Below are 13,989 nucleotides of genomic sequence, written 5' to 3'. Positions count from 1 at the left end.
ATTACCATTTCAGAACAGAACCTTTTTCTCTTCAAGACCACTTGAATTAATACACTCGGATGTTTGGGGTCCTGCACCAGTAATTTCTAAAGGAGGATTTGTTTACTATGTTATTTTTGTCGATGATTTCTCCCGACATACGTGGATGTACTTTCTCAAACATAAGTCTGAAGTATTTTCATACTTTCAAACTTTTCATAATATGGTTAAAAACAAGTTTCAAAATGATATTACTATTTTTCGCACAGATTCAGGGGGAGAGTTTTTATCCACAGATTTTCAAAATTATCTTGAATTGCATGGCAACACACATCAAAGATCTTGTCCTTATACACCTCAACAAAATGGACTGGCAGAACGAAAACATCGCCATATTATAGAAACTACTAGGACTTTATTAATAGCAAATCAAGTCCCGAAAGACTTTTGGGCAGAAGCTGCCTTAACTGCCACCTATCTCATTAATAGGATGCCATCTTCTTCGTTACAAAATATCACTCCCATTGAAAAACTTATGAACATTTCTCCAGACTACTCTAGACTAAGAATATTTGGGTGCAAATGTTTCATATTTACTGACAAAAATGATAAACTTTCCCCTCGTGCAATTCCCTGTGCCTTTTTAGGATATGCTGAAAACCAGAAAGGTTATAGATGTTTTGACTTCAAAAATAATAAACTATATGTGTCTAGAAATGTTTCCTTTCTTGAAAAGGAGAGCTTCTTTGATTTTAGAAAATTAAAAGACGTCACTGAGTACTCCTTTTTGCTAGATCTAACATCAATATCTGATGAATATGACCTTGACTGTAACTTTGATGATGATCAAAGAATTATTGATCTTAATGTTGAAAATGAAGAAGTTCATAGAGATACTAGTATTCAATATTCCAGGCGACAAGAGTCTAATCCTCCATGTGCACTTGAGAAATATTCTAACATTCCAACTAGACAATCAACCCGAATCTCGAGGCCTCCAGGAAAGTTTGTATCATACGAGTCTTTGTCACCCACATATAGGGCAGTTATTGCATTAATTCACTCATATGAAGAACCATCCACATATTTTCAAGGAAAAAATGATATCAAATGGATAGAAGCCATGAAAGCTGAATTAGATGCACTTGAAAAGGCTTCTACATGGAATATTCAAGATCTTCCTCCAGGGAAGAAAACTATAGGATGTCGATGGGTTTATAAAATTAAAACCAAGAGTGATGGTACTCTTGAAAGATATAAAGCCCGTTTAGTAGCCAAAGGTTATGCCCAAGAATATGGGATTGATTATGAAGAAACCTTTGCTCCGGTGGCTCGTATGACTACTGTCCGAACCTTAATTGCCTTAGCTTTTATCAAAAAATGGTCTATGTTTCAAATGGATGTCAAAAATGATTTTTTAAATGGAAAGCTAGTTGAAGAAGTATATATGGAACCCCCTCCTGGTCTAAGTATTCCTAAGGGTAAAGTCCTTCGCTTAGAAAAAGCTCTTTATGGACTTAAACACGCACCAAAAGCTTGGTATGATAGGTTTAGTCGTGTTATGATTGATATTGGTTTTCAATTCTGTTTAACTGACACTGCTTTGTTTATTAAGAATTCTGATGCAGGGATCATTGTGCTTCTTCTCTAATGTGGATGATATGATCATCACCGGAAGCGATAAACAGGGAGTTGAAACAATCAAAATACTTCTTAAATCTCATTTTGAAATGACTGATTTGGGCTTGTTGAGATATTTTTTAGGCATTGAAGTTGCTTATTCTCCTAGAGGATATTTATTATCTCAGACTAAATTTGCTTTTGATATTGTTTTCAGGTCTGGTATTACTGATGATAAGAAAGTTGACACTCCAGAAGTTGTTAATGTTAAAATGAAGATTGATGATGGAGAACTTCTTGCAGACCCTACTCCTTACAGACAGCTTGTCGGGGCACTTTCCTATCTATCCATTACCCGACCAGATATAGCACATGTTGTTCATACAGCAAGTCAATTTCAACATGCTCCTACTTCTGTTCATATGGGAGCAATCATGCGTATTATCAGATACATCAAGTCCTCTCTTTCACGAGGACTTTTCTTATCTTCCTCCTCTTCTCTTGATTTAATTGTATATACTGATGCTGATTGGGGAGGTGATCCCAATAACAGACACTCAACCACTGGCTTTTGTGTCTTTTAGGGGAATCATTAATCTCGTGGAGGTGTAAAAAGCAGCAGAAGGTATCTCTCTCATCCACCGAAGCTGAATATAGAGCCATGGCAACCACGACCATGGAAGTAGTTTGGCTCCGACGACTGCTTGCTGACATGAGAGCTGAAGCAACAAAGGCTTCACAAATGTGTTGTGACAACAAAAGTGCGATCTACATTGCCAGTAACAGAACATTCCACGAACGCACCAAACACATCGCAATGGATTGTCACTACGTCAGAGAGGAATATCTACACGGGATAATTGATCTGCCATATGTCACTTCAGAATATCAGTTAGCAGACTTCTTTACAAAGCCTCTCGCTGCTCCCCGATTTCACTTTCTCTTAGACAAACTTTCGCTCATTGTACCGTAAGTTTGAGGGGGGGTGTTAAAATGTAAAACTGTACATATATGTATATATAATAATATTATATTATTATATATATATAAATACAGTTTTCATTTCTTTCTTTTCTGTAATTTTTTTCCTTTATTTTTATTTTTTGTCTTTATGTCATCTAGTTCAGTTTGAACTAGAATAACTGTTGCTAGTCAAGTCCTGTCCAGACTTGACTAGCAATAGAGTTGTTGGACTGACACATTACAACAGCTCTAAATAGAGCTGTTGGACTGTGCCCAACAGCTCTATTGAGTCCTCTTTCAGCTGTGTATATAAAGGGGTGCAGCCCCTCTTGTATTTTACTCCAATGCTTCTTAAGAATTGGTTTTTCATATCAATAAAGAATACATTTTTATTTTTATTTTGTTTCCAGTTATACCCTTTTTAAGGGTTATGCTTTAGTGTCATTCTTGACACTTGCTCTTGTTAATCTAAGCTCGTGTTTCGAAGATCCCCATTTCATTTCACCTTCTACTTCTCTCCTTAGTGTTTCTTATTTTTTCCCTTGTGATACGGTATCAGAGCCATATTCACACTAGGGAGAGGTCATCAGAGTGTCGCAGAAGGGTGTCGAAGGCTTCATTCTTGGCTTTGCTCGTAGCTGGGCTCCTTTTTTGAGATGATGACATCATAATGCTCATGTGAAATTCTGAGTCCACATTATTTGACATGGGGGTTTGGTAGATGATGATTTTAGGAGTCTAATGAGTTAAGAATCACGTCAATCAGATTAGTATTGGATTTTCTACGGATTTTTGAATATTTTCTGGACAAAGGAAAACATGTCCAAGTGCCGCACCCATATCAGTACGGGTGAGTTGCCCTATTAGAAGTGTCCATGTTACATAGACGGCAGTTAGATGTCAATAATGTTTTTCTGAATGGAGATATGGAGGAAGAGTTTTATATGTAGTGGCCTTAGGAAGTTGTTGATAAGGAGGGAAGAAGGGGCGAGTATGCAAGTTAAAGAGACATCTATATGGCTTGAAGCAAGTCCCTAGAGCTTGGTTTGACAAGTTCAGCTCAGTTGTTATGAGATTGGACTTCAAGCAAAGCTTCATGATCCTGCTCTATTTGTGACTTCTTTCAATACAGGGCAATGCATACTCTTGCTATATATAGATGATACGATTATTGTTGGGGATAACAGGGTTATCATTAAGAAAGTAAAGTCTCGATTTGCAGGAAATTTAAGATGAAAGACATGGGCAAATTGAAGTATTTTCTGAGACTTGAAGTGGGATATATACTCAAAAAGAGGTATTTGTTGATTCAACATAAGTATGCAGCAGATTTGATTAGCAAAGTAAGGCTAACCGAGGATAAAAAGCAAGTAGATGCTTCTATGGAAGCTAACTACAAATTAAAGAATACAGATGGTGATCTTCTTGATGATCCCACAATGTCCAGATAGTTAGTAGGAAGATTGATCTACTTGACCATCTCTAGACCAGATATTTACATTTGTTGTGCATATGGTAAACCAATTCATGAGTGCCCCTAGATCCTCTCACTTGGGAGCAGTTATGAGTATCATTAGATATTAAAGGCATTGTTCATTTCAGCTTCATCTGCAATGGAATTGAGGGTTTATTATGATGTAGATTTGAGAGGGTATCACAGGACATGTGTCACATGGGTACGAGTGCGGGTGCAGGTAGGTACAGAGGGTACTACATGACAATTCCAAAAACTATGGGTACAGGGACACGACTATATATATATATATATATATATATATATATATATATATATATATACACACACACACACACACATATTACAAGATATTCCTAGGTGACTCTTTGATATCATGTAAGAGCAAGAAGCAACAAAGAGTTGCACTCTCCATAACTAAGACAAAATATTAAGTTATGGTCCAGATCACGAAAAAGATTATATGGTTCCAATGGCTATTAGAGGATATGGATGGTAAAGTTGATAGTGGAACCCCTTTACATTGTGACAATTAGAGTGTTATTCACATAGTCAAGAATCCTAAGTTTCATGAAAAAACTAATCATATTGAGAAAGATTGTCACTTCACTCGTAGAGTGTACTTGGAGGGAATCGTCTCCGTGTTATATATTGGGACTGTTACTTAGACTGCAGATTGTTTTGCCAAAAGTTTTCCGTTGAAGACATTCCAACCATTCGTCTTCAAATTTAGAATGATTCTGTTTTCATCATCCCAACTCCCAAGTTTAAGAGGTAGTGTTGAGGAATGTAATATGTGTATTACTAGATCTTGCGGAACCTTTCTAGTCTTGTACATATGATTCTTTTAGAGGGGTATTTTTGTACTTAGTCATGAGGTCGTACAATCAACTATTTTTGTCTTACTATGTAAGCCAAGGGGGTTGACCCCTATATGTTGTACTCTTTCTTCATTCTTTAGTCTAATGAAGTTTTACGTCTCTCATTGCTTCTCTTCTTCTCCCTCTTGCATCTTGATATTCGTAGATGTGAAACATCAGAAAGTACCAAGTTGTGATTGTGATTGTGATTGCAAGCTGTGATTGTTCCTGCCTTGAATCTTGTGAAAGTTGGTCACAAGATTGATGTTGTGACCAACAATCACAGCTTGAACTTTCTCGGCTGTGATTGTTCAACCCACTTGTGACTGAAGCAAATGTGTAAGCTACAAGAAGGAAAAGAAGAAATTTTTGAAAAGTATGAAAAGACCAACATGCCATACTTCCAATTATAATGACATATATAATCAAAAGAGAATGGGAATTGACATTTTTGTATAATACAGAATGACTGAATGAATCAACATGCACATACATTCAGAGAAACCTTTTACTCACAATAAAAATGCCCTCTGTGGAACAAATAGAGAAGAACAGGATCATCTAGCAAATAGGATTCAACTATCCAATATAATATTTGAAAAAACATCAACTTATATACCTCAACAGGAAACAGTTCATACAACAAAATCTCCATTACCTCGGCCGAACAATATCAGTTCCGGAAATCACAACTGATGATGCTCTTCCATGATAAGCAATTGGAAGGTGGAACCTGAGCAACATCCACCATTAGAAGAAAATATAACTAAAGGCATGGTGATATCAAATATTTCTGCACATTATAAATCAAGTGCACATGAACAAAATCAAAATAAACACTTTAGAACATTAAAGGGAAGAAGCAATAACTTTCACCATCTCATGAAAGATCCTTCTGGAGTAAACTAGATAGGAGTTCAGGTTAACACATCTGTGATATCGTGTGTACTACACTAGACATTATTGTTACTCTTCATTGTTGAGGTTTTTCTGGTAAGTCAGAAATCCTAAAGCATAATCCTTATTTCTGATGTTCTAGCCCAACATAGAAAAATTATGGAACTGCTCTTAGGCCACTTCATTCTCCTATTCCAACGATCTTTTTTAATATTCTATATGGCAGCAGAGCAGGAAGGCTACTCAAATGGATTGGATTCTCCTCTAAACTGGTTGAGATCATATCTTATATATTCATTCTTAATCTGTTCTCTATGATCCTCAATTAATCAATTTTGTTAAACTTTCAGTTTTTCTTTTCTTTCAAACCCTAAACCTTCTTCTTTCTTGTCCTCTTCAATATTTTTCCTCATCTAGTCCTTTCCTTTCAGGTCAAGTTTTTTTTAGGCCTATTTAAACTTTTGCATTCACGTATCAATTTATAGATGTTCCCTCTCATTCACATTCTTGGTCTTTACTGTTACACAGATTTTCTCAATGTTCGAATTTCCTTTCCTATTTCATAATAGGAAAGTCTTTTTATGAGAAAGAAAAGCAAAAGAGGCTGAATGGCAATTTCTCTGTCAAGACTTTGTGAAAACCACAACTATCCCATTCCAGTATGACCAAGCAAAAATTGGAAATGGTTCTAGGGCATATTAAAAGGTCACGAAAGCGCTCAGTAAATTCTGGAGTGAATATAAAAATGATTCCTCAAGGTTGGTCTGCATTTGTTATTCAACCACAAGTCTTGCTCACCTCCCATTGAAAGATCTATTGTAATATTGCGTATTTTCACACTTAATCATTTTGAAATTTTTCGAAAATTTGGCTAAGTATAGAAGAAAAATCAGTAAATTCTTTATATAAGCTGAGGTCTTTTGAGTCTGGGCTTGGCTTAGGTCTCATCAATAAGGTTGAGACGAGCCAATCGAAATGTAAGAAAAATTTTTATTTTCAATCTTTAAATTCAAGCAAAATTCGAGCAAAAATCGCGTTATTTTTGGGCGAAATTCAAAAGCAAAATTCGAGTTATATATGGTTGGATGCGTCTCAAAATTCTGAGCGTAATGGTATTTTACTTATCTGAATTCAGGCTATGGTTAGCCCGAAAATCGCGTTTTTCCAAAAAAGGATCGCCTCGACGGGCCAGGTTCGGATTGGATCCTATACATTTGATCCTCATTAATATGGATCTGGACTCTATCCAAAACCCATATTAATCTAGAATTGATCCAGCCCAAGATCCAATTGGGGTTTGGATATGGATTTTGATTTTGGATCTGAATCCGGATCCAAAACCCACACCCAACAAAAATCTAGTTTTAAATTCACTTTTATATTTAAATTAAAGCTAATTTAGAGTTAAAAAGACTCCCAGAGGGATAAGGTACCCTCTGAAAGTTTCTAATTATTTAATTATTAATAATTAATTAATGCCAATTAATTTCAAATTTTTATTTTTGAGGGTTGTTTAGGACTCCTTGATAGAGTCCCTAAGTAGGCTAAAGGTTTTAAAAAGTTTATTCAAAATGAAAACTTTGAAAAGTCAACAAAATAAAGAAATTTCAAAATATTAGGGAAGTGGGTGTGAGAGTCCCAAAAAGAGAAAACACTCTATCTCCAGCCCATCTAGAAGGGGCCGGAGAAGGGGGGCGTCATTCCCCTATTGATCTATATAAGGTTTAAAAAAAAACGTCTGACCTTAGAGAGAAAGAGAAGGAAAAGGGGAGAAAGAAAGAGAAACAGAGATAGAAAAAAAAGAGGAAAAGAGGAAAGGAGGAAGAAGAGGAGAAGGAGATCGTTCTTCTCCAATCATTCGACGTTTTCACCATTGATTTCTATTTCTTTTTCGATCTACGGTCAAGGTACTGGTCTTTCTCTTGAATCGAATGAGAAAAAGAGTATGGATTTGATTTCCACGTAAGATTTTAGTGAAAATCCATAGGAAAGAGTGAATTTAGATAGTTATCTAATATGGGTTTTATGTTTTCTCTTTTCCGAGGTTTATTTTAGGAAAAATACATATATCAATGCTTGTGTTTGCATATGTATTTCGATATGTGTTGTGAATCCCTAAATCGGGACAGATTTGCCATGTTTGTAACATGTGCAAATCTGGCCCAAATTTAGTGCATGAAAAATCTTGGGAACTTAATGCAAAAATCGGCACATGCATGTAGGTTTGAAAGGAAATCTATTCACACCTATGTCACAGGGATTCGGCTAGCAGGGTGCCGCACCTGCGTCGACGCGACTTGACGTGGGAGCGGGAGCGGGAGCGGGTGCGGGTGCGGTCAACCCGATCCTGGGTGCGTTGACCGCACCCAGGATCATTTAGGTTCATTTTTTTTTTGGATTTTTTTTTTAAAAAAAAATTGCCGTATGAAATGGGCTGCGGAATTTTTTATAAAAAAAATTCTGCGGACAGCTACTGACAGTTGCTGCTGCTCCTGCCTTTTCAAAATCCTTCTTTTTCGTAAAGGATTTTCTCTCTTCATAATAAATGATAATGACGGTGGTAGCCTTGCTCTCTCTCCATAATAAATGATAATGATGGTGGTAGCCTTTTCAAAATCCTTCTTTTTCGTAAAGGATTTTCTCTCTTCATAATAAATGATAATGATGGTGGTAGCCTTGCTCTCTCTCCATAATAAATGATAATGATGGTGGTAGCCTTGCTAATCCTTCTTTTTCGTAAAGGATTTTCTCTCTCCATAATAAATGATAATATGATGGTGGTAGCCTTGCTGGCTATTAGCATTCACTGTTCTCCTGACGAACTCTTCTCCTGACGAGATGGGTGCGCTATCGTGCAGCTGTATATAAAATGAAATTTGAAAAAACCCGCGTCGGGGGAACCCTCGGACCCCCTTATATATATATATATATATATATATATATATATATATATATATATATATATATATATATATATATATATATATATATATATATATATATATATATATATATATATATATATATATATTTTTTTTTTTATTTATTTATTTATTTATTTATTTTTACATTTTTGCCCCTGCCGCACCCCCGCACCCGGGTTTTTTGGAAGTGCCAAATCCCCGCACCCGCACCCATGTGACATAGATTCACACATGCATACCGCCATGTAAATCTCTGTACAAGCATGTTGTTTGGTTTATAAATCTGAGTTGTATGAAATCTTACTCATGCATGTATATTTGAGAGATGGAATCATAAATGGAGGTATACCTGATTTTTTTAGGCACTTAAAGATTAAAATTGTTTTCAGCACCCTCATGATACTTTAAAAATTTTCTTTCTGATGGACTGCCTGACAGCTCGCCGAGTTGGGCTCGACTGCGTCAGCTCAGTTCCCTGTCAAGCCCAGCCGGGTGGCTAAGCAGGGCAAGACTGGCAGATCTGCCAGACCTTGACAGATCTGCCAGGAGTTGACAGACCAACCAGGCCCAACCGAGTAGGCCCTGGCAGGTAAGTTGCAAAAAAAAAAAAAAAGATTTCGATGTTTTCAAAAAAATAATAATAATAAGCATGTGAATGCATACTTAACTGAATATCTGCATAAGCATGGTCTTTTGATTTATGAATCTATGTGAATCTGAATATGCACGTATTCTCGATTGGGAATGTGAGTTTGTTCCTGCATGCAAATCTAGGTGACACATGTATATCCATGCATACTTGAGAGATGAAAAATTTCATATGTATGCAGCCTGAATTTGTATATGCATATGCATGCATCATCGAACCTAAACATGGAAGATTTTGCATGTTAAAAATAAATTTTATTTTTATCTTTGTGCTGGCCTGGGTGGCAGTCCAGCCGAGTTGGGCTCGGTTGGGCGAAAGCCCAGTCCCTGCCATGCTCAGCCGATTGGCTGAGCAAGGGGCATGTCTGGAAACAGCTGACCGGTGCTGACAAACTTTACCAGGCCCAGCCGATTGGCTACGCAGGTGTGTCCTTTAATATATATATATATATATATATATATATATATATATATATATATATATATATTCTGTTGTCGTTCTTTTAAAAAAAATGAAAAAGGGAAACCAAATGTTTTGAAAAGAATTTCTGTTTACACTTGGTTTATGTACTTGGTGGAAACCAGAATAAAGGGTTATGTTGTCATATGAATGTTTGAATCGGCTTATGGTATTAGATATAGTTGTATACATGCAAAAGAATGAAATATTGCTTGTTTGCACTTAGTATATCATGTTTAATCAAAGTAATATTGCATAATTGCTTTTATGTGCATCATGCATTTGGCATGAATGTGTGAACTCATGCACACGCATATGAATATTGTTGTTTCATGCACATCTCCAAATTGACATATATGAATATGCATTGAAAAGCATGTAAAATGAATGCATAGTGGCATGCTCCTTATGATTTTTGCATATGTATGCATCGATGATCAAAATGAATCATCGTAGGTCGTACGAGCCTTGAGCATGTGTTGCGCTTTTTTTGAGATGTTATTATACAACAACAACAACAACAACAACTACGCCTTCATCCCAAAACAATTGGGGTCAGCGATATGAACCAAAAAAGAAATTCATTTTGGGTCTTCCACATGAATCCTTTTCCTCCAATCATTTCTATCCAATGCCATGTCCTCGGTGAGGTTCAAAGCATTCATATCCTTTCCTATCATCTCCATCCAAGTCTTCCTAGGCCTACCCCGACCTCTTTTAACTAATATATTTTCCCATTTCTCCAACCTTCTAACTGGAGCATCATTAGGCCTTCGCCGAATATGTCCAAACCACCGTAAACGATTCTCTCGCATCTTATTCTCAATGGGTGCAACACCTACCTTCTTACGTATCTCCTCGTTCCGAATCTTATCTTTTATTGTATTTCCACACATCCATCTAAGCATCCGCATCTCAGCTACACTCATTTTTTGAAATATGATGTCTCTTGGCAGCCCAACATTCCGTACCATATAGTAAAGCAGGTCTAATAGTCGTCCTATAAAACTTTCCCTTCAACCGCAATGGCATTCTACGATCGCACAGCACTCCAGTTGCACTTTTCCATTTCATCCACCCAACCTTTATCCTATGATTTACATCCCCATCAATTTCTCCATACTTTTGAATGATGGATCCCAAATATTTAAAATAATCATTCACCGGTATTTCTTGCTCACCAAGCTTCACTACACTCCCATCACTACTTCGTTGCTTACTAAACCGACATTTCATATATTCAGTCTTACTCTTACTCAACTTAAAACCTCTAGCTTCCAATGTCTGTCTCCATAATTCTAACTTAGCATTAACCCCAGCTCTAGACTCATCAATCAAAACAATATCATCAGCAAACAACATACACCACAGTACATTTTCTTGAATTGATCTCGTAAGCTCATCCATCACTATCGCAAATAGGAAAGGGCTTAAAGCAGATCCTTGATGTAACCCAACCGTTATCGAAAAATTGGTTGTCACCCCTCCACAAGTGCGGACATTGGTTACTACTCCTTCATACATATCTTTAATTATACTAATGTACTTGAGAGAAACACCTTTCTTCATCATTGTCCACCAGAGAACGTCCCTAGGTACTCTATCGTATGCTTTCTCTAAATCAATAAAAACCATATGCAAATCTTTGTTCCTCTCTCTATATCTTTCAATAAGTTGTCTAAGAAGATGTATAGCTTCCATAGTTGATCTTCCAGGCATAAAACCAAATTGATTCTCCGATATCGTGACAACCTTCCTCAACCTAGACTCAATCACCCTCTCCCAAAGTTTCATAGTATGACTCATGAGTTTTATACCACGATAGTTTGTGCAATCTTGTATATCACCCTTATTCTTATATAAAGGCACCAAAGTACTATTCCTCCACTCATTAGGCATCTATTGTTCTAATTGCACTGTTCTATGTGGTCCCGTGAAGAGCTTCGCATGTTGATTTGTGAACCTGTGTTATTAATTCTGCATGTTGAATTGCAAATTAAAGAAGATGAATTAATAAGATAAAAGAAAAGAAGAGAGTAATTTACGCTTCCTCGATATCCTTTCTATAGTACGAGATTCCTGGACATTGCGATTTTGGGGAACCGTGAGGATACTAAGACTCTGTGTTGTTGTTGTGTCACTAAACCCGATATTGAGGTTCCTCTTCCGACCACGATTTTAGGGAGTTTCCTGCACTTTGTTTGGGGGTGGTGTGTAGACACAACTGTTGTTTTCGTATACCAAGAAAAATGGCATTAGTGGATGTTGATTTTCATAATGTCCTGACATTAGATGTTGATTTCTAATGTTTCGATGGATTGTGTTGATTCCTGATATCGGTCGAGGGATGAGTGTGGAACCCAGTAATAAAATATAAATTATGTGTTAAGCTACAACTGAATACCCACTTGACCTCGAAAAATTTTACTCGTTTTGAGTATCCGCAGGCAATAGTAATAAAAAGAGAAACCAAAGTTTGTATGCATTTAATAGACATGTATATAAAAGAAAACTCTGATAAGAGATAATAATTTATTCATGCATGTACACTGAAATTATACATATTCCTGTTATGCATTAGATCATGCATATTTACTTGTTCTCTTACTTGTGATGTATTGGTGATTGCATGATATTTGCTCTTTATTGCATGATAAATGCCTTTGTTGCTTAATTGTTGTTCCCTATGAATAATAATTGTTTTCTCTTGTTTAGCAATTGTTCTTTATTGCTTGAATAATTATTTGAATCATGAATTTGTCATAATTACATCTCTGTAAAATGTTGTGTGATTATTATTTATGTTCTTTTTACTTATTTGCTTCATTAGAAGGACCTGTACACATGATCTTTGGATTCTGCATAATCTTTGAATTCTAACACCCCTACTTTTGTATTTTTCGCAGTTTCTGAGGCCCAGTAAAGAGACTTGCTTTGCGAGAAGCTATGAGGGCTATGCGACTACTTGACAAACTTTTCTTGGGATAGTGTGGCTCTATGCTTTTGCTTTATTTATATTCTTTGCACATGTCTTTTAAACTATTTGAATTCAATTAATAAAGTTGGTTTGTTTTATAAGATGATTATAAGATCCCTTGTGGTTGTTGATGTGTTATAGTTGTAAAGGCCCCGGGTCGTTGTGAATGTTTCCGCAATTGTTTAAAAAAAAAAATTACCATTTTTTCACAGGTACGAGTTGGGGTCATTACATCTATCAACTTACCCATTGCAAATAAATTACCTGAAGTGCCTCATACTAGCTCTAAAGGTTGTCTACTTGATGGACCAGTCATGTGACAGGCCCGTAAATTACCACAACAATGAACAAGTCTCCCTTCACCCAATTTGGCACTGAGCTGAAATGGAGAAATTGCATATTTTAAGTAAGCAACAACCACCCTACGCTTCGAGTTTTTTTTTCCAGCCACTTTATGATAAACCCCATCGACCTTCATTTTGAAGGTTTGTATATGAAGTCACAATCCATCCATAAGGCATTGATCAATTTAGTTTCTATCAGTTCATTGATTTAGTTTCTACCAGTTCCAACTTCAATTCAACCATCCTGAAAATGTCGAATTTATTTTCTTAAATCCAATTTTTCAAGTAAATCTGGTGGTCTTTACCTTTCAGACTCTTGATGTTCCAAGTGCCCATCCTCATCTATGAACCGGTTAGAAATGTATCCCCGGGCGATCTAGTAGATGTGCCATCAATGATGATGGCTTGTATCCAGTGTCCTCATTTCATGTGTAAGCTTCATTTTCCTCATTTTTTTCAGATCAAATGATATGGCTAGCACTATTATGATTGGAAGGCAGTTCACCATTATGTGTTAGTTTGCAACTTTCACGAACCCTTGACTATACATACTTTTACATACTCCATTTATGACACCAAATGGCAAAATATGTTATGTAGAACTAGACAAAACCAATAAGTTGATGCCACAACCTAGACTGGTCCAACGTTGTTACTCCACAAAAAGCAATGACAGTAATTGGAGATCCATGTCTAGCAAGTCATGATAATAGAGACATCCATATTTAGCCTTGATCTTCAACTGTAAAACTAAGTAACTTGTAACGCCCCAAAATCCTGTAACGCCCCAAAATCTCAAACTTGTAACTTTTTAGGAAAAAATTGAAAGCTTTGTAATCAATC

At 36.4% G+C, this 13,989-nt stretch overlaps 1 protein-coding gene across 2 annotated transcripts in view; it reads right to left on the bottom strand.

Annotated features, from left to right (window-relative positions):
- Positions 1-13,989, bottom strand: part of LOC149813020 (fumarylacetoacetase) — a 112,734-nt gene that overhangs the window by 62,745 nt on the left and 36,000 nt on the right. For both annotated transcript variants that reach the window (XR_016428360.1, XM_089992219.1), the window contains exon 5: positions 5,555-5,629. Coding sequence is in view for 1 of the 2 variants with exons in the window: in XM_089992219.1 (XP_089848345.1) it covers positions 5,555-5,629 (75 nt within the window). In the remaining variant the exon portion in view is untranslated. The remainder of the gene's footprint in view (positions 1-5,554; positions 5,630-13,989) is intronic.

The sequence above is a fragment of the Nuphar pumila genome, chromosome 16 (assembly GCF_984573655.1).
Source record: "Nuphar pumila chromosome 16, dmNupPumi1.hap1.1, whole genome shotgun sequence".
In the NCBI taxonomy this organism is placed as follows: Eukaryota; Viridiplantae; Streptophyta; class Magnoliopsida; order Nymphaeales; family Nymphaeaceae; genus Nuphar; species Nuphar pumila.
The sequence above is the reverse complement of the archived record's forward strand: the minus strand, read 5'-3'. Positions and strand labels throughout refer to the sequence as shown.